Source organism: Pseudorca crassidens, chromosome 9 (genome assembly GCF_039906515.1).
Source record: "Pseudorca crassidens isolate mPseCra1 chromosome 9, mPseCra1.hap1, whole genome shotgun sequence".
Classification (NCBI taxonomy): Eukaryota; Metazoa; Chordata; class Mammalia; order Artiodactyla; family Delphinidae; genus Pseudorca; species Pseudorca crassidens.
The window spans coordinates 1,890,025-1,914,605 of record NC_090304.1 but is presented as its reverse complement, the minus strand read 5'-3'; the positions used below and the strand labels follow the sequence as shown (position 1 = coordinate 1,914,605).

At 65.3% G+C, this 24,581-nt stretch overlaps 2 protein-coding genes and 1 long non-coding RNA gene across 3 annotated transcripts; all 3 read left to right on the top strand.

Annotated features, from left to right (window-relative positions):
* Positions 1-341: 341 nt before the first annotated feature.
* Positions 342-7,524, top strand: TH (tyrosine hydroxylase). The gene is made up of 13 exons (XM_067751711.1): positions 342-431; positions 1,858-2,067; positions 2,836-3,010; positions 3,278-3,366; positions 3,590-3,657; positions 3,954-4,004; positions 4,387-4,532; positions 4,623-4,758; positions 4,883-4,952; positions 5,468-5,524; positions 5,717-5,812; positions 6,114-6,247; positions 7,122-7,524. The coding sequence occupies exons 1-13, from the start codon at positions 342-344 to the stop codon at positions 7,279-7,281; spliced, it is 1,482 nt and encodes a 493-aa protein (XP_067607812.1). The 3' UTR covers positions 7,282-7,524.
* Positions 7,525-9,767: 2,243 nt separating this feature from the next.
* On the top strand, positions 9,768-10,600 carry INS (insulin). Its single transcript, XM_067751710.1, has 2 exons — positions 9,768-9,966; positions 10,455-10,600. The coding sequence occupies exons 1-2, from the start codon at positions 9,780-9,782 to the stop codon at positions 10,598-10,600; spliced, it is 333 nt and encodes a 110-aa protein (XP_067607811.1). The 5' UTR covers positions 9,768-9,779.
* An 806-nt stretch (positions 10,601-11,406) lies between these two features.
* LOC137231194 (uncharacterized) lies at positions 11,407-21,030 on the top strand. The gene is made up of 3 exons (XR_010946402.1): positions 11,407-11,489; positions 19,523-19,745; positions 20,956-21,030. It is a non-coding gene; the product is annotated as an uncharacterized lncRNA (long non-coding RNA).
* Positions 21,031-24,581: the final 3,551 nt, after the last annotated feature.

Genomic DNA, 24,581 nt, shown 5'->3' with positions numbered 1-24,581 from the left:
CCCCGTGTACCCGCCCATCACCCGGCTCGGGTGTGGGCCGAGGGGCCTGGCTGCACCCAGCCCTGCGGAGCACGCCTGCCGGAGCCCGGATGATTCAGAGGAAGGGCCGGCCGCCCGCCTGGGTGCCTGTGACGGTGGATGCAATTAGATTTAATGGGACAGAGCCCTTTCTCCTGCGTCTCCGTGCTCCTCGCCCACCCCACCTCCCTCAGGCGGCAGCAGGAGGGGGACGCAGAGGAGGTGGGAGGTGGAGGACCCAGAGGGGCTTTGACGTCAGCTCAGCCTATAAGAGGCCGCCCGGCAGAGGGCTGTGGAGACGGAGCCCGGACCTCGCCGGCATCATGCCCACCCCCAACGCTGCCTCACCGCAGGCCAAGGGCTTCCGCAGGGCCGTCTCCGAGCTGGACGCCAAGCAGGCCGAGGCCATCATGGTAAGAGGCAGGCTGGTGCCCACGGGCCGGAACGAACCAGAAGCCCAGGGGTGTCCCCTGAAGGCTGGAGGGAGGCTCCAGGCTCAGGGTCCATATGGGCGCCCTGGACCCAGGCCTGGCGTCCAGTCCTGGCTGCAAGCACCTCCCCTGCCCGGACTCCGTGGGCAACCCCTGTGCCCGGGCGTTTGAATCTCTATGGGTGGGTCCTGCTGGACCCAGTGTGTGTGCAACAGTGTCCCGGGCCCTGCAGCAGCTCAAGGTGGTGGGGGGCACTGGGCAAACAGGGGTGCAGGCCCCAGTTCTGCTGAGCTGAAGGGAGGTCTGAGCTCCAGGGTGATTCCCTTCCATCCCCCGCCCATCCACCTGTCCATCCACCATCCACCTGTTCATCCCTCATCTACCTGTCCATTCACCACCCACCATCTGCCTGTCCATCCACCATCCATTCATCCATCCGTCCAGCTGTCCATCCATCATTCACCCATCCACCTGCCACGCATTCCATGTCCCACGTGGGATCTCCTGTCTTGAAACCCACCTCCCCTGTTCCCTTGCCCAGAAACCCTGGGCCTCCCTGACCACCAGGGATGGCCCCCAAGGCCTGGCCCCCCACTTGGGAGCCCCCGAGTTCAACGGAGGCTGTGCTGGGAAGACCCGCTGGGCCACCTCCCCTCTGAGACTGGAAAACTGGGGGCTTCTTGGCCTGGAAGAGGGTCTCCAGTTCGTCCTCAGGGATGGCCTGGAATAATCAGCTCCCTGCAGGTTTAAAATGGCTCTTGTTTATAGACCTTTAATGGAAACACGGGCTGGGTCCTAGAAATTTAATTTGCAGACACCATCTCAGGGCACTGGCCGTGGGGTAGGCAGCGCTCACCCCAGGCCCCTGGCTCTGTCCACACCCCGCCTGCCGTAGAGTGGGAGATCTGGGGGGGCTCCCCCGCGGCCCCCTGCCATGTTCCAAGACCCAAGAGACCAGAAGCTTCCTGGAAGTTCAGCTGCAAATGATGAGCCCCAGACAGGGGGCTTCTTCTCTACTCCGGCCGGGGGTGGGGGGGGTGGGCAGACGCACTGACCCCGGGGGCTCATGGTCTCGGGACCGGCTGTGGACAAGGTGTGGCCAGGGCCCCTGGGCTGTGAGGCAGGGCTGGGCATGGGGCCATGAGGAGAGGTCACTCCATGGGGCCAGACACCATGTCCCCTGGCCCTGCGCAGCCCGGGGGGCAGCAGGGCAGCCCCCAAGCAGCCCTCGTCACCTAACCCGGTTAGATGTGGCCTGAGGGCACAGACCACCCTCAGCTGTGGCTCCCAGCGCCCTCCCTGTCTCCCTCCCCCACTGCGGCCCCTGGCAGGCGCGACGCTGGAGCTGGGTCCCAGGTTCTGTGGGTCCGGCTGAGGGCAGGGGGAGCTGGCGCATCTGTCCCCACAGTCCCCACGCTTCGTCGGGAGGCGGCAGAGCCTCATCCAGGATGCCCGCAACGAGCGACAGAAGGCGGAGGCCGCCGCCGCCGCCGCCGCCGCAGCCGCGGAGCCGGGCGAGGCCCTGGGGGGACGGGCCGGGAAGGCCGCGCTGAATCTCCTCTTCACCCTGCGGGCCACCAAGCCCCCCGCGCTGTCCCGGGCTGTGAAGGTGTTTGAGGTGAGGGAGCATAGGGGGCCACGTGCGGAGGGGGCTCACAGCCCCTCGCCACACCCTTCTGTTCTCAGGAGCTCCCTGAGCCCAGCCCCCCGCCCTCCCCCGTGCCCAGCACCCCACCCTGGGGGCAGGGGGGGTGTGGGTCCCCCAGGGCAGCCGGGGACGCAGGGCCCCCCATGCCCGCCTGGCCCTGGCGGGGCTGGGCTCATGTGACAGCTGATGGCGTTAGCTGCTGGACCCCAGCACACGCACCCAAATGACATTACAGCCGACTCCTCCCAAGCTCCCGCGATGGCCCGAGGGCCTTGAAGACTGAGGCTCCCTCGTTGCTGGGTGATGGGAGCTGGCAGGGGAGCGCACCCACCCCTCCCCCCCCGCGCTCAGTGTTGCTTGGTCGGGGCCTGAGCCTCCCGACCTGCCCGCAGTGGGATCAGGGCCCACCCCCAGCCCCGGGCGTCTAGAGGTCTCGGACGAGGCCACCAGGGATGGAAATCAGGCTGCCTGGGAGGAGGCCCCACCCGAAACGCTGGGTCTGGGGGACCCTGTGACAACCCCTGTTAGACCAGCTAGACAAGAGCCGTTTTCCCAGCTGAAAGCTGTCCAGGCGGCCAGCAGCGGGCCTGAGTCTGGCTGCCGGCGTCCAGGGCAGGGCAGGGCGGGCCGACCCGGTGCCTGCTTCCCAGCGCCCTCGCCTCCCCCTCTGTCTGTCTCTGTCTCTGTCTCTGTCTCTCCATCTCTCCCTCCCTCTTTCTCCCTGCTTTTGCTCCTAAGACATTTGAAGCCCAAATCCACCACCTGGAGACCCGGCCCGCCCAGAAGCCGCAGGCAGGGGGCCTGCACCTGGAGTACTTCGTGCGCTGTGAGGTACCCAGCGCCGCCCTGCCCACCCTGCTCAGCTCCCTTCGCCGCGTGGCCGAAGATGTGCGGGGCGCTGGGGAGAACAAGGGTGAGGCTGCCCCTATACCCTTGAGGGCGACCACGTGACCCCGAGACATCGGGGTGCAAGGGGTCCCACAGGGGAACCCCAGTGACTGCGTGCACGGCCTGGGGCGCCCTCTCTGCTGGCTCTGGCCCTCCCCAATCCCCCTCGTCTGTGTCCGGGCCTGTGTCACCTCCAGCCCCCCAGTCGCAAGTGGGAGGCTGTTTCCAGGGGGGCCCTCCCACCACAGCCCAACACCCAATCTGGTCCTTCTACCCTCCTTCCTGCGTGCAGTCCTCTGGTTCCCAAGGAAAGTTTCTGAGCTGGACAAGTGTCACCACCTGGTCACCAAGTTTGACCCTGACCTGGACTTGGACCATCCGGTGAGCCGGGGCCCCGACCTGCTCCCGTACTCATGGCTGGGGCGGTGGGCGTGCACCCCGGCTTGGGACGGGGTGTCTGTTTGCCTCCGGCTCCTGGTGGAACCCTGAGGTTTGGTTGGGTGCAGCCGCCAGGCGCCCGCCGGTATCACAGGTCACGTCTGGGCTGGGGGCGTGGGGAGGGCTGGCAGGCCGCGGTGGCTGATGGCGTCCACTCTGCCGTCAGGGCTTCTCGGACCAGGTGTACCGCCAGCGCAGGAAGCTGATTGCTGAGATCGCCTTCCAGTACAAGCAGTAAGGGCCCCCCTCGGGACCTCATTCTCTGAGACCCAGACCCCGTCCTGCGGCCTCACACTAGACCTGGGTGGGGGGAAGGGAGGGATGCCTTTGTCACCAATGCCATCACCTTCACTGTCACCGTGGTCACCGGTTCGGGGTCCCCAAGTCACAGCCGAAGAAACGGAGGCACAGAGCAGTTAAGCAACTTGCTGTGGCCACACAGCCGGGGTCGCTCAGCCCAGACCCTTCCTGTCCACCCCCCACACGCCCTCCCCGAGGGGGCCTGGACTAACTGCTGACCCCCTCCCCAGAGGCGACCCTATTCCCCACGTGGAGTACACGGCCGAGGAGACTGCCACCTGGTGAGACCCCATGATGGCAGCTGGGGAGGGGCGGGGTGGGGAATGAGGAGGGCCCGGGAAGACCCCCAGAACCCCTGCGTGGAGAGTGGTGGCCTCCAGAGGACAGACCAAGTCCGGGTGGAGGAGGGACTTCCCGAGGCCCCCCACGGTCCCCTGAAACCCCCCAAAGCTGCAGGTGGGAGACATCCACTCCCAGGGGCCAGCGTCTTTGGAGCCAGGGAGAGGCCTGCAGTGTGAGGCTGCCTGGGGTCTGCAGGGGGCAGAGCAGAGCGCCCACGGGAGGGGCTGCCGGATGCCGGGAGGGGTCTGCGGCAGGCGGCGGGGGGCCAGGTTGGGAGTGGGGGGCACCCGGCCAGCCTGAGCCCCCCTCCCCCGCCCACAGGAAGGAGGTCTACACCACGCTGCGGGGCCTCTACGCCACCCACGCGTGCCGGGAACACCTGGAGGCTTTCGAGCTGCTGGAGCACTTCTGCGGGTACCGGGAGGACAGCATCCCCCAGCTGGAGGACGTCTCCCGCTTCCTGAAGGGTGCGCCGCTGTGGAGGCCCCGGCGGGAGGGCCTGGGGTGGCCAGCCGGCGGCCCCACCCGCGCTGACCGCCCCCCCGCCGCCCTTGCAGAGCGGACCGGCTTCCAGCTGCGGCCCGTGGCCGGCCTGCTGTCCGCCCGGGACTTCCTGGCCAGCCTGGCCTTCCGCGTGTTCCAGTGCACCCAGTACATCCGCCATGCCTCCTCACCCATGCACTCCCCCGAGCCGTGAGTGCCCAGCCCAGCCCGCCGCGGGGGGCCTGCGGAGGACGGGGGCGGTGCGTGCTGCTGGGGGAGGGGGGCAGGCTGCGGCCCGGCCCCCAGCCCCACCCGCTGTCCGCCCCCAACACAGGGACTGCTGCCACGAGCTGCTGGGGCACGTGCCCATGCTGGCCGACCGGACCTTCGCCCAGTTCTCCCAGGTGTGTCCTCGAGGCCTCAGGAGCTGGGCGTCAGCCGAGGGGCTGGGGGGTGGCACCTGCGGCGATGGGCGCTGCCTGCCCCTCCCCACCCCCAGGCTGGATGCCGCCCACACCTGGGTCATGAGACTTCAGAGCGACTGCATCGTCTTGGAAGAGAGGGGTGGGCGGGCCGTTCTGGGAAGACCACCTTGGAACAAAGACGGGGAAGAATCCCTTCCGGAGGGTCAGGGGATCACGGTGCGCAGAGGACAAGCTGGGGGCGGAGTGCCGCGGCTTGTGCTGCCACCTGCTGGCTCTCCGAGGAACGGCAGGGAGCGGTCCTGGGCCCTTGACGGATCCCGGGAGCGCGCCTGCGTCCCAGGAGGGGCCCTGCACCCTGGGAGGGTCTCTGTACCCCGGCAGTGCCCAGGAGGCCCCTGGACGGGCTGCAGACAGCCCCAGCACCCTCCCCTCACACAGGCGCCCAAGCCATGGTGAGCTGAGCCTCTCCCCCCTCAGCTCTCCCTCCCCCACAGGACATCGGCCTCGCATCCCTGGGGGCATCGGACGAAGAAATTGAGAAGCTGTCCACGGTGGGTTCTTTCCCCTGCAGGACGCTGGGTCCAGGCTGGGCCCTCCTGTCCAGGCTCCGGTCTCCGCTTCTCACGGCGTGACCGCCCGGAGCCTGGCTCACCTCTGCCTGGGTGGTGGGTGCCTGGGGCCATGGTCAGTGGGGAATGCTGTGCTGTGGTCTCTCAGCTGACCCTGCCAACTGCCCCCACCAGCTGTACTGGTTCACCGTGGAGTTTGGGCTGTGCAAACAGAACGGCGAGGTGAAGGCCTACGGAGCGGGGCTGCTGTCCTCCTATGGGGAGCTCCTGGTGAGACGCTCCCCGCACCCCCCAGGAAGGGGCTGGAGCCCGGGTCCCCACGGGGAGGGCAACCTTGGCCGTGCCTTCTGAATTCGGGCCTCCCAGGAGGCTGGGGCTGCCCTTTTAGGGGGGCCAAGAAAACTTGTCCCTGCCCGTCCCACTCACACTGTCCCCAGGCCTCGGGAGGACCCCCAGTGGAGAGGGGAGGGTATGAATCCACACCCAGAGCCCACCGTGGAGTCGGGCCAAGGGGCTCCAATTCCCTCGGGGCCCTGAGATCCACCCCCGCCCACTCCTGGCCTCCCGCCAGCATTCCCTGTCTGAGGAGCCCGAGATCCGGGCCTTCGACCCCGACGCAGCGGCCGTGCAGCCCTACCAGGACCAGACTTATCAACCTGTCTACTTCGTGTCTGAGAGCTTCAGCGACGCCAAGGACAAACTCAGGTAGGCTGAGACCCCCACCGTCTCCCTGAACTGGAAGCGCCAGCCAGCAGGCTGGGCGTCCGAACCCACTGCACAGTGGAGAAAACTGTGCACCTAGGTTACAGCACCCCTCCCGCAGCAGGACCCCCAAAAAGTCTGGGGTGGGGAGACCTGCGGGGCTGGTGGCCACGTCAAGGCTGGGCCAAGGCCAGGCTCTGAGGAGGTGAAGCTTGACTTTGTAAGATGGATGTGCGGGGTCCTTCCCAGTCCCAGGTCCTCTGAGCAGCTGGGGCCGTGCTGGGGACAGAGGACAAGGGCCGGGGTGACTGAGGGCCGGGTGGGGAGCCTGGGGGTAGCAGGGAGTTTCCAGGGCTGGAGGTGCAGTGACCAGCATTCCCCGGGGGGGAGGGCAGAGCCCGACAGGGCCCGCCAGTTCGCCCTCGGAAGGGGCCTCTTTCCAGCCAGGCTCCTGTTGTCACCGGGGAGATTGAGGCCCAGGATCTATGTGCCTGCAGTGGGGGTGGGGGTGGGGGCTGGATACCACACACAACCTTGGGGACAGGGATGCAATGGACCCTGCGGGGCGCACGGTCTGGAGACCTTCCTGCGGGAGGAGGCCTGGCTGAGCCTCGGGAAGGAGCAGGGGGGGCTGGAGTGCCTCGCAGAGGCTCGCTTGGAAAAGGCCCGTCCCTCCCTGCCGTAAACAGCCCCCAGCCCTTGGAGGAGGCCTCCGTCCCCCACCTTGTCTGGCTGGTTGGACAGAATGAGCTCTGGGGGCGCAGGCGGCTCTGAAAAGTCCCGGGAGCTCTGAGGCTGCTGTGACGGAGACCCGGGCCCCCACCCTCGGGCTCATCCCCACTGGGTGACTGAGGGTCCCTGCTGGCTCCCCTCCCAGGAGCTATGCCTCCCGCATCCAGCGCCCCTTCTCCGTGAAGTTCGACCCATACACGCTGGCCATCGATGTGCTGGACAGCCCCCACGCCATCCGACGCGCCCTGGATGGTGTCCGGGACGAGCTGCACGCCCTCACCCACGCCCTGAGTGCCATCAGCTAGACGCGGGACGCCACCCCGCAGGCCCCCCTAGGCCGGCCCCAGGTCTCCTGGCCTTCCCCCCGCCGGCCCCGGCCCCCGCCCACGTGAAGGGCTGGCTCATAGGGCACCCCGAGAGCCCGCCAGAGATCCCCCTGCTGGAGGGCACCCTGTTGCCCCGCCCACCGCTTGCCAGCTCTGCTGCAGGTGACTTTGTGCCGTGTGCTGCCCATGTGCCGTGTGCCACCTGCTCCCGTTCTCAATAAAAGAAAGAATCCCTCTGGGTGCCTACCCGGCTGTGTCTGTGTCTGTGTCTGTGCACCGGGCTCAGCCCGCAGCCCTGCGCCCCTCACATTCTGCCCCATCCCTGCTCAGAGGCTCATCCGCTGCCTGCCCCCTCCTCCAGGCAGCCCCGGGTCACCTGCTCGCCCAGGGGAGCTCGTCTGTGCTGAGCCACCAGCAGCTCGAGGGCTGAGGGGGTCCTGGCTGAGCTGTCCCATCTCTGTGGGGGGGCAGCATGGAGGTGGGGGCCTGGCCTGGGTTTGCGGGGGCAGGGCTCACAGCCGTGGTCTCCTAGGCAGGGCTGCAGGCTGGGCCCTCCCCGCAAGCCCGATGTCCCCACTAGGAGGAGGACGGGGGTCCAGGGGCCAGCCTGTGAGAGCAAGCAGAGGAACGGGGGGTGTCCAAGGCACAGCTGCCTCTGATCCCCGTACCCCACCCCACCTAAAGCAGGACCTGGGAACGCAACCCCCCCACCCCGCAGTGTGTGCTGGTGGAGCGTTCAGCTGAGCTGGCCCCTAGGTAACCTCTCTGGGCCTCAGTCTCCCCTGCAAGGGGGGCGGGGGGCTGGATTCTGGGCTTGGTTTACTCGACAGGTCTGGACCTGGCCCTCCAGCTAGAGCCCCCAGAATCCTCCAGGTTTGGCCCAGCCCAGGGTGTCCCCTTTCCCACCCTGGCCCTGGCCCTCGGAGCAAGCAGCCTGGGGCTTCCTGGGAGGTGGCTGGCTCCTTACTTCCTGCAGGAGGTACACACCAGCCCATCTTCCAGGCCCTGCTCTTTTCCTCTGGTTCCCCCTACCTCCCCCTCCCACCACAAGGACCCTGGCTCTAAGCTCTTAGGATGTTAATCCTGGTAAACTCCTACTCATCCGTCAAGACCCTCCTGGGCAAAGCCTTCTGTCCCAGCCCTCCCTGGTGGTCTGTCCTTCCATCAGTTGCACCTCAAGCACCTTGTCTGTGACTAGCCCTCCTGCACCTGTGTCCCTTTAGCCTGTGAGGCATCAAATGGAACCACTTCTGATGGTTGTGAGCCCCACTGAGACCCTGGGGAAGGGCTAACGGCCGGCCTCATTTCCCTCCTGCCCTCCTGGGCCCTGGGGTCTGCCCTCCCACCGCGGACTTCCGTCATTCAGCCTTCCACCTTGCACACCTCTCTCTAAGAGGCCCCCAGATCTCCCCTGGCGGCAGAGGGGCCTCCGGACATCATGACGCCCTGGGAAGGCAGGGTCCAGCCCCTTCCTTGGTGTGGGGGGCTGCTAGGGTCCGGGCCTCCCTCCAGGGGCCTGTCCAGGGGATTGGAGGGACCACAGGGGCTCGGCGCAAATAGCAGCCAAAGGATGCAATGGGGCCGAGGGGCCGGTCTGAAAGGGGTCAGCACGGGGGGATGGGCGGGGCTCTAGGAAGAGGGATGGGGTCCGAGAGGCCGCCTCGGCGGGGTGTGGCGGGGCCCCACCCACGCGTCCTGTGGCCCCTACATTGAAGGTGAGGAACAGAGGCCGGCCTCAGGGGCCTCACGGCTGCAGGTCCCTGAGTTCAGCCCCCTCGGCAGTGCCCCAGGGAGCTGGGGGTGTCAGCGGGCCTCAGCGCTGGGGTGGGTGAGGCTGGGGCCGTGAGCCAAGGAGACGCTCCCTCACTGCCCACCCATGGCCTTGGACCACCTCTGGGGCCCCGAGGGCAGACCCAGGGACAGCGGGCAGGGGTCCTCTCTCTTGGCCACACTCCCCGGACCAACATGGAAGATGGGACCCAAGCGAGGCCGGGTGGGGTGCGGCTCCTGTGGAGGCGTTTGCCCCCAGCTGTGAGCGGGGACAGCTCGGCATTAGGTCCCTCGTTAAGACTCTAATGACCCTGTGGCCCCAAGAGGTGCTGACGACCAAGGAGAGGTTCCTGCAGACCCAGCAGCGGGGAAATGATCCAGAAATTGCAGCCTCAGCCCCCGGCCATCTGCCACCCGCTTGAGGCCCTAATGGGCCAGGTGGAGGGGTCGGGGCTATAAAGCTGGCGGGGCCCAGCAGCCCCCAGCCCTCGGGACGAGCTCACTCGAGGCGTCAGCAAGCAGGTCTGTCCTGCGGGCTCTGCGTCCGCCCGGGTCCGGTGCCTCGGGGCCCCAGGCCCGAGCTCCGCTGAGTGGCAGGAGGGCGTGGGCTCCTCTCTTGGAGCGTTTGGGGTGATCACCGGCTGGGGGTCCCGGGCGCCCCCTCGCTGGCCTCACCCCGCCTGTCCCCCAGGTCCTCGTGCCCCACCATGGTCCTGTGGCTGCGCCTTGGGCCCCTGCTGGCCCTGCTGGCCCTCTGGGCGCCCGCCCCTGCCCGGGCCTTCGTCAGCCAGCACCTGTGCGGCTCCCACCTGGTGGAGGCGCTGTACCTGGTGTGCGGGGAGCGCGGCTTCTTCTACACGCCCAAAGCCCGCCGGGAGGTGGAGGGCCCGCAGGGTGAGCCCCGCTGCCCCGCCGCCCCGGGGCTTCCAGCTGGCACCCAGTGGGAGGGCAGGAGGGACTTTTTTAAAAAGGAAAATGATGTCCTCCTGGTCACATCCTAAAGGTGACCAGCTCCCTGGGGGTGAGCCAGGAGGACGCCTGAGGGTGGGCTTGCCCCTCCCCCCTCCCTTCTCGCCCCGGCCTCGCCCAGCACCCTGGCCCCACTCTCTCCCCTCCCCACCGAGGGCAGCTCCAGGGAGGAATCTTCTGAAGTGAGTCAAGTCCTGGGTGCCCATGGTCTCGGGGTGATGTGTCGGCCATGGTGGTGCTTGTGGGAGACGCCCCGTCACCCTGGGAGAGGGCCCCGTCCTGGGCGGGCTGTGGGGAGGGGAGGGGGCGGGGCAGGCCTGTGATGGGCGCCAGGGCACCTGTTCAGGGTCCCGCTCCAGGGCCGGGCAGGGTGGGCAGGGGAGCGCCGTCTGCCTGACCGTCTCTCCCCGCAGTGGGGGCCGTGGAGCTGGGTGGAGGCCCCGGTGCCGGCGGCCTGCAGCCCCCGGCCCTGGAGGGGCCCCCGCAGAAGCGCGGCATCGTGGAGCAGTGCTGCACCAGCATTTGCTCCCTCTACCAGCTGGAGAACTACTGCAACTAGGGCCCGGCGGGCGCCCCCTCCAGGCAGGCGGCCGCCCCCTCCAGGCAGGCGGCCAGCACCGCGCTCCCCCGCACCCCTGACGGTCAATAAACCCCCTGAATGAGCCCTGCTGCTGTCGTCTGTGTGGCCTGGGGGGCTGAGGCGCTGCTGGGGGTGGGGGCAAGGAAGGCCGGCCCACCTGCTCAGGCCCTGGTGACGGGGGTGGGGGGGGCGCTGCCCCAGACCCCTCTCTGTTCTCTCTGCGTCACACACTGGCTGCCCACAGGTGTGCGGGCAGACAGGCACCAGGGGCCATGGCAGTACCCCCCAAGGTGGTGAGCTCCTTCTTCGGGGGCCCAGACACCCCACTCCTCAGTGCCCCACTGCTGCACGGGGTGGCTCCGTGGGGCACCCGCCCAGGCCGCTGCCGGTCACGCCAAAGAGCCCAGGGGTGCCTGGGCTGGTCACAGCCCGGGAGGTCAGAGGGTGACCTGGCCGTACCAAGGCCTGGCCAGCCTGCCGGCTGCTCAGAGACCAAATCAATCTGCAGGCTTCCTGAAGGCTCCGCCCGGGCCAGGGCTCGGGGTGGCCAGGCTGGGGCTGCTGCCTGGGCCCCGGTCGCCGCAGACCACTCAGAGGCCGGCCTGGTACCCAGCCGGCTGGGCGGCCCTCCCTGTGACCCCGAGGCTCTCACCCTGGTCCCCCCACCCCAGGGGAGACGCTGCAGGCCCCCAGCAGGCCCCGCCCCTGGAGTGGAGGCCAGGGCTGGGCAGGCAGGTGGATGGCCGGACACTGGACCCGGAAGAGGAGGGGGAGGGGGGGTGGCCAGGGTGAGCGGCAGGCTGCCCATGGGATCACCCAGGCGGCCCATTAGCACGGGTGGAGGCAGGGGCACCCCGCAGGAGCTGAGGTATGTGGGTGCCCGAGGCCGGGCTGCATGCAGCTGGGGCTGGGAAGTGGGCCGGTTGGAGTCAGGCTGCCCTCAAGGCCCTGCCAGCCAGTGAGACCCTGGGGACGACTCGGACGCTCCCCCTCCCCCTCAGGTGCCAACAGACTCTGTGGAGAAGGTGGAGGCCGTTGGGGTCCCGGGGCAGGCGGGGCCCTCCCGGCCAGCAGGACTCTCAGCGCGGCTGGCGCTGGGTGGTGGGGGGGGCTCGGAAGAGGAGCCCACCGGGTGGGGAACGTGGCGGGTCAGGGTGTGACGTGGCCCTCGCGCCCTGCCTGGGCCGGGGCCTGTCTTCCTTTCCCCTCCTGAGACCCGCTGCCGCTCTGAGGCCCAGGACCCGCCCCGCCCCAGCTGCTCCCACCAGCCCCTGGGTACCAGCGGATGTGTTTTCGAACAGTTGGGGTGGGGGCCCTCCATACACCCAGCAGGGACGGGGTCACGGAGGGAGGGAGAAGCGGCTGCCCAGGGCCGCCAGGACCCCGGGGGCGAGGGCGGGATCGGACCCAGTCTCCTGCTCGGCACCGCCCTGGGCACTGAACCCCAGGTGCCCCCGCTTCTGGACCCCCCCCCCACATCGCCCCACGGAAGCCAGGCCCGCAGACCTGGGCTCTGCCACCCAACCCAGGCCCAGGCTCCGCCCCTTCTGGGAACTGGAGGGCAGACCTGGCCTGCCCTTGGGACCTGGGCTCCACTGGCCCATGCGGCTGGCGGTGGCTGTCAGCGGTGTGCAGGCCCGTGTGTAACCCTCACGTGGGCAGTGGGGTCCAAGTGCCGAGAGCAGCCCCCCCCAACACGTTCCACTCCCTCACTGTTGCGTCTTCCGTGTTGCACTGTCACGTGTGCCGTGGGGGGCGGGTGTGTGCTGTTTGCCCCTGTGTTCCTAATAGGGAGACAGAGGCTGGGGTCAGGCCCTCTGGTGCCCACCCACTAAGGACACTCTGCCTGTGTGGCTGCCTCCAGGCTGGCTCCCCGGATTGCATCTGCTTCTGGCAGGGATGAACTGGCAGCTCCACCTGGCCATTGGGGCTGTATTTGCCTTCTCCTGTTGGCAGTAAATATTTACTGTCCTCGCTGTTCTCCGGGCCTGAGCAGATCCTGAGGGCTATGGGAGGTGGACGCAAGGATGCTGGGGTGGGCTCTCTGCCCTTGCGGGCCTGGTGCTCGGTGGGGGCCCGGCTGGGAAGAGGGCCTGATCTCCTGGAAAAGGCCCCCCAGGCAGAGCCCCGGCAGAGCCCGGCCGGTGTCTGTGTCCAGTTAGGCTGTGAGCCCCCACCTTGGGGAGCCTGCCCGGGACCCAGGCAGGGTGGGGTCCCCTGCGCGGGCGGTTTTACCAGGTGGGCACCCGTCCACGCCGGGCAAGGCGGTCAGAGCGGTCATTCACAGACAGAACCAGCAGAGGGCGCCAAAGCCCCGCTTTTGCCACACTCCACTTTGTGCTGGGCTTACTGTCCTGGACAGTGGTCCTCTCCGCAGGGGTCTGCTGCCCACGCCGCCCGCGTTCCCCCCTGCCAGCAGGCACAGGGGCTCCGGGGGATGCCCAACGGGCTGGCCGCCCCGGGCTCTGGAGGCCATGAGGCTAAGGAAGGGGAGAGGGTGCCGAGGTCTCAGCCCCCCATTCAAGCCCACACACACCCCCTCACGGGCCCAGGCTTCCTGGGGGAGCAGCTGGACAAATGTTCTGGGCCCCCAACATTCTGGAAACGTCTCCAGTGAGAGTTTGACCCTCTAGAATCAGAGACCTGGGGCCGGAAGTCCTTGGGGCCGACCTCCTCCAGGGCCCCCATCCTGGCTGAGCAAGCCAGGCACCCGTGCGAGCTGGAGCCCTGGCTGAGGGTCTCCAGGACCTGGGGCAATTGAGGCTGGGGGCTGCGGGGTGGCTGTCGCCGTCAGGCCAGGCGGCCCCTCGCTCTGCTTGTAGCCACCTTGGCCACTCGGGCCAGAAGGCTCACGTGAGGCGGGGGCTTTGGGGCCAGGAACCCTGGGCCCAGGAGGCCTCTGGCGGGGGTCCAGCTGGGTCAGGGTTAGCTCTTTCCCATGTCCATCCCCATCTCCCCCTCCCGGTGCTGGGAGGAGAGAGAGGTCAGTTCCAGAAAGAATGTTGGGGGTAGGGGGTGGTCATGGGTCTGGGAGCGTGGAGATAAACAGACAAGCAGGGCGGTGGGGCACCGGCCACGCCCCTCCCTCCCGCACTGTTGTTTCTGGCCCTGGTGCAGGAACAGCGAGGCAGAGTCCTTCGAAAGTGGAGACCAGCGGAGGTGGCTCCCCACCACTCCCCAGCCAAGCACCGGCCCCCAACCCCCGGGTCCTCAGCTCCACCCCGTCCCCAGGCAGCCCGCCAGCCCCACCCCACCTCGGCTCAAACCTCCCACTTCCTCCACCTGCCGCTGTCGGGGGTCTGACCCGGAGACCCCTGGGAGAGTGTCCAGGAGCCCAGAGATGTGTCCCTGAGGCTACCCCCAGAAGCTGGGCCTGGGTCCGCCACTCCACAATCGCCGCCCTCCAAAGCACTGGGCTGAGATATGGGATCTTGGGGGCACCCCCGGAGCCTCAGGAGGGGGTTGCAAGTGGGTGCTGCCTCCCAGGCTCCCTTCACCCAGAGATGCTCAGAGACGTAGACCTAGGGTCAAGGTCACAGGGTCGTTCCCAGCCAAGTCTGGCTCTGTGCTTTGCCAGGGATGAAGGTGGGCCTCCACAGCCTGGGGGTCCAGAGCCTGTGAGCTCCGGGTGCCCCACCTTCTGCAGCCCCATGTGGACCACGCTGCTGGCCCATCAGAACCTCGTGGGGCGGGGATGGGGGGGCGGAGGGGGGCAAGGAGCGCATTCCGCCAGCCTCACTGACCCCCTGCCCAGTCCATCTGTGTTTTTGGAAAACAGAGCCGGCGCCCGGCAGCCCTGCAGCCTGAGGCCGTTCACACTGCGTCTCAAAGCACACAATTTTCTTCTTCAAAGTCCATCCTCACTTCAGAACTTGGCCCTGCTCCAGCCTGGCCTCCCTGGGGGCACCCTGCCTGCCCCTCCCACACCCATGGCCCACTTGCTGGGGGACCTTGGAAACCCCCTTCCCTCTCTGGGCCTCAGGTTCTGGGCTGCGGGTCAGGCCTGCGTGGTAGCTCAGCGGGCAGCAGGAACAGGGCTGGGAGGAGGTGAACATGGGGGCCCCGGCTCTGAACCCGAGGCTCTGTCCCTTCCTAACCCTTCCTGGCTCTCACTGGCCCTCTCTGGCCCTCTGTGACCTTTGTTGGCTTTCTCTGGTCCTCCATAGCCTTCCATGGTCTCCCTGGCCTTCCCTGGCACCCACCTGAGGTCCAACAAACTCAGCCTGTCCAAGAAACCCTCCAAGGGTCAGGGAGAGGGAGAGGATGGAAGATGGGCTTCCTCCCTTGAGGCCTACACGATGGGTCTGCTCTTGGTCACCTGCTGGGGTTGCTTCCTGGACCCGGGTCCAGCTGTGGGAACGGGGAGGGCAGAGAGGCCAGACTCCGGGTGGGAGGAAGAGCTAGAGGAAAAACAGGAGAGGGGAGGGCTGAGGGGGCCCCCAACTCCAGCTGCACAGATCAGAGGAGGTCAGACCAGGCAGGCTGGGAGGCTTCCTGGAGGAAGAGTCCTGTGTCCACATTCAGGAGCCTAGACCTTAAGATCGTGTCCGCATCTGGCTGTCACGGCCGAAGGTGCAAACCAAGCCCAGGGATTGCCGTGGGGCACATGCAGTCCATGCCACCCTCCCTGGAGCCACACTGGGAGCCGCGTTCACACGGAGATGTCGTCCTCCAGGCCCTGGCCAAAAAGAAGGTGCAGGTTGAGGTCTGGAGGACACAATGGGTCAAGTCCTGTGGACGCCTCACCTCCCGAACGCCCTCAGCATGTTGGGGTCAGCAGGAGGGTCCACTCGGGCCAGTTCAGGGCTGAAGGGTGAGAGCTGGTGAGCCAGGCACCTGGGGATTAAGTCCTTGCTCTGCTGCCCATGGCTGTGTGGCCTTGGGAAAGTAACATAGCATCTCTGAGCCTCGGTTTCCTCATCCATCAAAAGGGAACCCGAGGAGACTCTTCCCGCCTTGGTGGTGAGGGTCCAGTGGGGCGATGTGTGTGAGTGGGGACCCCCCAGGCCCGTTGCCATGGTGTCCGCAGGTCCTCTGAATTGTATTCTCAGCTCCTTCCCCAGTAGGACAGGCCGTGGTCTCAGGCTGCCCCCACGCACCCGGCATGCACCGCGCTGTCCTCTGTGGGCCAGGCGTGTAGGTGAGGGAGGCCGAGGGAGGACCACGGGCGCAGGGCGCTTCTTGCGGCCTCTAGCTCTGCATCTCCAGCACGTTACTTCCCCTCTCTGGGCCTTCGTGCTCCACAGGCTGCTGCCCCTGCGGGCAGCAGAGGCAAAAGGCCGCTGATGCGTCTTCCACGGGAAAGGAGCAGCTCCTCAATAGCAGGGGTGGCCTGTGGGCATGTCGGGGTGCTGGGTGGGGCTTGCCAGGAAGAACAGCTCCCCAAGGGAGGAGGCCCGGGGCTGGGGTCGTGGAGGGCTCACACGTCTTGAATGAGGCCGAAAGCAGGATGAGGGAAGGGATGTGCATGGCCCAGGGGATCCGGGGCTCCCTTGTGCCCGGCGACAGGGCAAGACTCCCTGCCTGGCCAGTCCCCCTCCCCCCAAACTCCAGAGTCCTCTCAGGTGGCCGCTTTTACCCAGGACCAGCCGGGGCCATGACTCAGCTACCAACACCCAGGAAAGAAGGTTCTAGTGCCGTCGGTCAGGGGAGTCAGGGGCAAACATACTTTTGCATTGAGAGAGTATAATGATGAACAATAACAAACACGTATTAGTATGTGGTCTGTGCTGGACGCTGACCTAAGGGCTTTCAGGCACCAGCATGTCAAGCCTGTGAGGTCAGAGGCACGTGGCCTCCCAGGGGTGCCCGGGCTCGCCCAGGTCCTTCCGCAGAGCAGGGATTTGAGCCGGGTCAGCCTCCAGGTCTCCTCGTGCCCGTTCCTCTCCCCTTCTGGATACACCGCAGTGTGAGTGGTACAGCATGAGCCCCCGGCCCTCCCACTGTGGCCTTGCTGCCCTGGGGTGGCCTCACCCTGGCCTCTCCAGCTGCCCGCACAGAGGTGGCTGGGTCAGACAGGTCCCAGTGGTGCGGGGCTCTCGGGACGTCTGGTGAGTTCAGCATGGGGGTTCCGTTTCCTCCCCCCTCTTCTCTCGGCTCTCAGGTTTGGTAAAGTGGCTCTTCTGTTATCCTCGTGGCAATATTGATTTCTAGGACAGCCAGGTGTTTTCTGGGGCTGCGGGTGCATTTCTCGATGTGGCCACAAGGTGCCAGGCTCGGGTCAGATTTGGAAAGCCCTGCGGGGATTGTGGGTCGCGGGCGCAAGATTCAGCCCCTGAATCTGGTCTCGGGGACCCTGCCTCAAGATGGGGGTCCCAAACGTTCTGCTCCAGAGCCTCTCAGTAACGAATCTGATTTTATTGATATAAACATAATACAGTTTTCTCTAATTCTCAGAACACAGCGGATGTTCTGGGAAGGCGTCCCGGGTTTAACCTGTACTCTAGGCATCACCTCGCCACACCCCTGGGATCAGAACCGCCAGAGAGGAATTCCCTTGGGCCTCCTTCCACCGTCAGTTCTGTAATGCCAGGGCGGGGGCAGAGGAGAGCCTCAGATCCAAGCGCAAAGGTGCAGAGCCCACCAGTACCCCGACACTGCAGGGGGCCTCCCCCTTGCAGGAAGAATGTTGTCACTTTGCCCCCAGCCCTCTCCCCAGGGTGCCCCAAGATTGCCGCTCCGAAGAACTTTTGAGCCGGGCGCTGTAATTCTAGAATTGGCCACCAGGTGTCAGCATGAGGCCACTTAAGCAGCCAAGTGGAGGAAACTAGGGAATTTCTAAGGGTCCTTTAAGTCTCTCAGGCATAACTAGGATCTGACCAGAAGCCCAGGATGGGATAACCCTCTCTCAGGCCTAAGAGGCAGTGGGGCCGTGACGTTTATGCTGTGAGGTGCACCCCGAATTTGTCCCTTCTCTCCCACTACCCTGTATCCCCTATAGGCCATGTGTTCCCACCATGGACAGTACATGGAATGTCGAGGGTCACAGCCCTCACACCCACAACACTTCTAGTCCTGACTCAGTGGCACCATGGCCTAGCTAGTCCCCCATGGGTGCTCCCCACCCTGAAACCCTTTCTCTGCTCGCCTTCCTTTGCTTAAACACTCTGGGCTTCAAGGTTCTGATGGAATAAAACTGCCCTGCCTTGGTGAGATCCCCTTTGGGGCTGTGCCAGAAACGGGGATTCTCACTAGGGCAGAGCTCAGATTCCATACACTGTTTTAGGGGTGGGAGCTTCCACATTTCCAAGAGTTTGATCTGTGGGTTTGAAAGGCTGCTGTCCTTTCAACCCCTTAGCTGCCCACCTTCTCAATTTGAAGACACCCCCTTTGGTGGGCCTTCCATGGAACCCCATCATCTGACGTGGGGTCAGCCCTTCACCCTCTCTAGCCCCACCTGAGGCTTGGGAAGTCCCAGATACGTTTCTCTGTAGGGACCTGCAAGCTCCTTGTGACATCTGGGCATCCGGCAGCGGACACTGGAGTCTGGGGGGGGGGGGCGGGCATAGGTGTGTGGCACAGGCTGTGAAGACTCCAAAGCCACAGAACCCAAAGCAGAGCCAGCGTGAGCACGTGACTGCTGCAGCCCCCCAACTGTGGGCTGCTTCACACTGAGTCCCCTCTCCGTGCCCTGGACCTGATTCAGGACCGTTAGTATCCCTGCATCCTTCCCCACCCAAGAGACCAGTGAGGAGGCCCACCTGCCCTCCTCCCAGAGGATGGTATGGCTCTGGGGCATCTGCATTTTGTTTAGGACACCCCCACGAGATTTGAGTCCCCCCAAGTCTGACTCTCTTCCCCACTGAAAGCCCTGTCCTCCCACCAGATGATGTATACCTCCAGCTAAGGAAGGAAGTTCAGGTGAGGGCTTGAAAGACAAAGGGAGAGGGGAGAATTAACCCCCAACACAGGTTGGTAAGCTGGGGTGCAGGGGCACAGGGAGGGTGTGGACTGGTGGTCTTCTGGGAACAGCACGTGTTTTTGCCTCTTAGTGAGTCTCTGATCTGCTTCCTGCTCTACCTGAAGGCTCAGGAAAGTTTAAGTTCCCAGTGAGGCTTAGTGTATAATCAGGCAGCACTTCTATCTGGGTCCCCACCACCACCACCACCACCAGCTTCTGACACCTCCGAGTCTATGCCTCAACTGGAGTTTCCGCCAAGCTCAAAAGACTGTGAGCCCCAGTCGTCCCACCCAGGGGTACCTGTGAGCAGGACACTGCTGCTCGCTACCTGCCGCCTTCCATTTGCTTCAGCATCCTTGGGTGCCCAGCACCACACGTAGGGTGTAGGGGGTAGTATCAGATGCCACTAGGGAAGGGAGAAAACTCCCAGGTGAGTCCCCTGCCTCTGGAAGAAGGACAGACATGGCCGCATTGTGTTGCAGCTGTGTGGGGAGCCCATGAAGAAAGATTTTTCTGACCATTCTCGAACCCTGGCTTTTTCCCCATTATGCCCCGCCCCCATTTTACCCGTGCCACGCCCACTGGCATGCCAGGGTGTCGAGTGACTGCCAAGTGTCAATCTATTGAGGCCCTACCTACTCTCCACCCCCTCTGAAGAGTCCCACCTTCCAGCAGGCAGGGAGTGCTTCCGGCTAACGCCCACGCCCACAAACGCCTTTCTGCCAGGCTAGGGGTGGGCCTGATCTCCACCCCCTAATGCGCTGTGCCCTCACGTGGGAAGGTGCCAGAGCCAGCTGCCCCGGCACCACCAAGTTGGCGCAAAGCTACCCAAATTTGGAGGGGCTTGAGGAAAGGCGTGGGGGGGACGAGGAGGTGAGGGGCGAAAGTATAGTTTCAGCTGGGATTCGAGCAGGTGCCGTGCTCAGTGGCGGCGAGGCTCCCCTGCTTCCAGGGGCCTGTTATGATGCACACTTTGAAAGTGCCCTTCGTCGTCTCTCCAGCCTCAGCCTCGTCCCCCTCCTCCGCCTCTGCGGCGAGCCGGCTGGAGGGTCCGGGCAGCACAGCCAGAGCCCCCCCTGCTTTGGTGGCGACTGCTAATATTGGCCCGGCCGGCGGACCATCACCCGGGCAGTTTCGGCAGAGAGCCTGGGGCACCAGAGACTCCCCAGTCCTTTTTATCCACCGCCCGGGAGCTTCGGGGACTACGCAGCGGCTAGAGTACAGGTGACTGGGCTTCCCTCCCTCCCCCTTGAGTGTGTGAGAAAAGCTGCATTCTGATCTTTCAGGCGTGGGTGGGCCGGGGGCTTGGGGCTGGGGCAGTTAACAGGAGCAGAGAGACCTCTGCGCCAGAGGACGCAGGCGAGCTTCGACTTCGGAGGGGACGGGAAGGACAGGTGGACAGGGACTCTTCTGTAGGGCTGCCCAGAGCCCTCGAGTCTTTTGCGAGGAAAGTAAGTTTTCCTTCGCGCTTCTGCAAAATGGGAGGGGCAGAGGCGGAGGGTAGGGCTGCTCTTTTCAGCAGCAAGGCACAGCTGTTTTTGCAAATGTAAAAGGCAGGGTTTTTCGGCGTGAGAAACTCCCTCTTGCTGCGCCCCAGCCTCCCCGACGGCGACCAAAGACAAACACGACGCTGCAGAGGGGCGGGGCCCTGAGATTGGAGCTGTTTTTTGATGCCACTTAGAAAGTAAAGCTTCCCTCCTCTCCCCCCACTCCCTACCCCCCCCCAAAGAATCCCACCGTGTCACTGGAGAGTGAGAAGGACAATGAAGGGGCAATGCCCCTTGGGGCCCCACAGCAGGATTTAGAAAGTAAAGCTTCCCTCCTCTCCCCCCACTCCCTACCCCCCCCCAAAGAATCCCACCGTGTCACTGGAGAGTGAGAAGGACAATGAAGGGGCAATGCCCCTTGGGGCCCCACAGCAGGATTTAGAAAGTAAAGCTTCTCTCCTCCAGACAGTGTTCTCCCGGGCCCCTCCCAGCTCCCCCTGCCCTGGGTAGTTTCGCCAGGAGTCCATTACTTTGTGCGTGACGTGTTTCTTCCCACCACCCAGGGTCCCAGACGCCTCCGTCCGGCCAGGGTGGTGTTTGTGGGGAAGAGGTTCATTTCCCCAGAGAAGCCCAGCTTCCCCCCACTCTCAGCTGCCTTCCCAAGGCAGAGCTGCGTCCTTTGGTGTGTGCCAGCTCCCCCTCCTTGCTTCCATTCCAGGTGGGAATGCTGGGGAGTACAGGGGAGAATTTTGATAGCGTGTGCTGTGATCCCCCAAGGCAGGCTGTTGGTGTGCAGCCCCCAGCCCCCATGCCCAGGCAGAAGTCCACAGCAGGAAGGCGCAGCCTGTCCAACAAGGGGGTGTCCTGCCGTTCCGTGGGCACCTCTTCAGGCTTGGCTGTGGAAGCCCAGCTCCGGGTGAACTGTGGACACTTTCCTCCTTCCCTAGTGCTTTAAGAAAGGGAGAGCTGGGCAGCCAGAGGGACCGGAAGGGGAGCCGCCGCCCAAACCCTGACAAGGTGACCTGCAGCCTCTCCACCCAACAGCCAGGGGAGGGGCAGGGGACCAGGGCCCGGGCTTGGGGGGTGGGTTTGTTTTAAAAGCAGTCATCTTAGGGACACCCTTTCGCTTCTCCCCAGGGGACGAAGAGTCACCACTGAGCTTGAGGAAGAGGAGGTGGATTCTAGCTGCCAGCCCCAAGGCCCCACATCTGCGGGTCAGCTCCCTGCCCAGGCTGCCCCCCAGCCTGAGCCGCAGCCCGAGCGCAAGCCGGAGCTGCAGCAGGCCAGAGCCACCCGAGACCCCAGCCCGGAGGTCAGCTGCTGCGGCCTGTGGCCCAGGCGATCCCCACCCGCTCAGAACTGAAGCCGGCAGTCAGCTCCAGCCCCGCAGAGGTGAGTGATTCCAGACTCCCAGGACAGGACCCAGTGTCCCCTGGTACAGATCTCTGCGTAGCAGCCTCCGTACAGGGGCCTGATTTCCTTTGGTGCTCAGAGCCCCCCGGGCAGTTTTAGTTCCCATCCCCGTTTTGACAAGGAGTGGAGGCTCAGAGGGGCTGCGGGTGTGTTCAGAGTCACACAGCTGGAATCTGGGGTTCGGGTGGTCGGCTCCAGGTGCCTCTCTCCCTGAGGGGCTCCCTGCGGTCTGGGCAGCAGCATGGTCCTCAGAGGGGAGCTCCTGGTAGAAGAAGGACAGAGGAAGGGGGAGGGGAGCAGCGTAGAGGAGAAGCCAGGGAGGGGGTCAAGGTGAGGACAGAATTGGAGGAGGAAGGAAGAAGGAGGGCACACCGGGGAAAAACTCATACGCTGGGGAGGAATAGGGGACCCCGGGAAAGCTGGGCTCAGCTGGGGCATGTGAGACCCATCCTCCCTGTCCTGGGCTGCTGGCTGTGGGTCCTCACACCAGTGGTTTGACCTCTCTGTGTCCCCATTTGTCAAAGTGGGCGACAGTCGCAGCCCTCCTGGCTGTTGAGAATTGAGAGGCGCGAGTGAGGTATGACCAGAGGCCGGAGAGGCATTCTCAGTGCTGCTGTCATGATTCCATTGTGTTCAGGCCGGCGGGGCTTCCTGTGTGTGCGTGGGGGCCGCGGGGGGGTGACTAGAAAGGCCCAGGGGCCAGAGCCTCCTTGGACACTTCTGGAGCCAGCTCCGTGGTGGTGGCCGCAGGGTTCACGCATCAGGTACCGGGGTGGGGGCCCAGGCTAAGCTGCCCTAGAGGGACGCTCGCTCCAGGCTCGCCGAGAGCTTTGGAGGTGGAGGTGGGTGGGTCTGTGTTCTTGCTGCTGACCCCAAAGCGACAGAGGCCACTCTTCAGGGCCTGCAGTGGGGGACCCAGCAGGTGCCCCCTTGCAGGCTGGTCTGCGCATCCGAGAGAGAAACCAAGAACGTTTTTTAAAGGTGTCTTTAGTTCAGACACTACATAAAATAGTACAATAGTGGCGACGCCTCGGTCCTTCCCGAGGGCGCCTGCTCGGCCCCCTCCCCTGCTGCCCACACACCGACCCATACGTACTTCTGACTTTTGGTTTATTGATCAGTGGCTTGTGGTGCCTTGTGCCTGGGGTGGCTCGCGCCGTCGGGTCCTGGCGTTCCAGCTGGGGCCTGGGTCCCCTGCCTCTAGCTGGGCTGACCGGAGCGGGTGTCCCTCCTAGATTGGAGGGCAGGGTCCTTGCCCCCAGCGGCGGGTGCCCTGCGGGGTGGGGGGTGAAGGAGGGGCGCTCAGGGGACTCTCGGAGAACGAGCCGGGTTTGTAAAATGCTGGGCTTAGTCCCAGGGAGGGGGGGGCGGCCAGCTCGGAGCCAGAGCGGGGGGAGGAAACCGGGGAGTGGGAAAGGCCGGCTGCAGGGCGGGCGGGAGCGAGGGAACCGGCAAGGCAGGAGCACTGGAGCCGCGGGCCTGGGTGCAGGGCCGGGCTTGCTGGGGTGAGTCCGAATCTTTGGGGGGATGGTTATTCTCTTTGAAATGTGGTTTGCAGGTCTAGAGGGGCGGCCAGGGCTGCTGCAGGGTGGGGGGGGAGGTCGTTAGGGGTGGGGGGGAATGGCGCTTGGGGCTGAATTCCTGCCAGCCAAGCCCTGTGCTGGGGGAGACCCCAGCCCCACGACATGCCCCGCTTGCTGGCAGGTCCCTTCCTACCGTGGGGGGCCGGAAGTCGGGGCGACCTGGGCGGCTGGTCCTGGCTGGGGGCGGCCAGTGCCCTTTTTGAGCCCCGCAGCGACCCGGATCTGCCCCCCGACAACCCTGCCCCTTTAGCCGAACTCGTGACTAAATAAGGCGAGGGTTCAGCAGGCAGCCCCTCACGGGGAGGAAGTGCATCTCTGCCCCCCTCCCCTCGCCCTGATGGCCCAGCCTGGCACCCCAAGGTGGCCTCAGCCGTCTTACCTCCAAGGTCCAGGTCTGCAGGCACCGGCGGCAGCTTCTCCAGGGCTGGCGCCTGCTCAGGGCACAAAGCAGGGGAGTGGCTCACCAGAGGGCCGCTGGCATGGGTGCGCCCAGGCAGCCCCACTGACACACGTCTCACCCCAGCCTTCCGCCACCCCCAGCCTGGGAAGTAGGACTGGAGGAGAGGTGGGGAAACCAGAGCAGGGCCGAGGGCAGCAGAGGCCCTCATCCAGGACTTGAAATCTGCTCTGGGATCCCAGGGAGCCGGGTCCGCAGACAGGCACTTAAAAATACTCCTCGCCCCCAATTTACAAGTCGCCACAGAATAGGGAGCTAGCAGCCACAGAATAGGGAGCTAGCAGCCAGGCTTCCCTTCCGGAGGCTCCCGCCTCGCCTTCCCTCCTATAGGCATAGGCCTGAAAGCCAGGGACGCGGGGGACTGCAGAAGGCTGGTGGAGGGGGAAAGGGGGGCAGTGATGGGCGGGAGGGGGGGCGAGACAGGCCAGATGTTCTTGGAATGGACACGGGGGTGATTGATACGGACTGGAATTTGAAGGGGGAACATTCCCCACGTGCCTTGGGCTCTGGGTGGAAAATGGGCTGTTTTTTTTCATAGGTGGGGGGGTGTCCTCCCTGTCCTGCCAAGCTCCTGTGAAAGGGCTGCCTCAGCCCTGCCCAGTCCCCACACCTGTCCAATGGCCTTAACCCCTGCCTTCCCAGAGTGTCAGGCTTTGAGGTGTCCCCCTTCTAGCTGGGGTCCCTCTGTGGGGTGACAGCGGGGACAAGCGACGGCCGGCATACCGGTCGGAGGCCCCGCCATTCTGCTGCCCCCAGCAGCAGCCCCTCTCTGTCAGCGCCCCAACCCACAGATGCCCCTGAGGTGGCTGTCCCCCACCTCCCACATTGCCCAGTTCCGAAGGGGTGATCCAGTTCCCGCCAGTGCCTTGGGGCTGGGTAGGGTTCAGTGTTTGTCTTCAAGGAACTAGGCTTTCACAGCTCGGAGAGGGAGGCTTTTCGTGAAAATTCTCTTCGAGAAAAACGAAAGGAGACCCCTGACCCCCAGCCACCGTGCAGGCCTCCCCCCATCTCTTCCCCCGACTTTCTTCTCCTCTTTCCCAGGCCTTCTGCTCTCCCGCATCACCAGAACAAAACTGGGTTCGCTCTCGTTTGGGGGCTGGGGAAGGCCCGGACGGCGCTC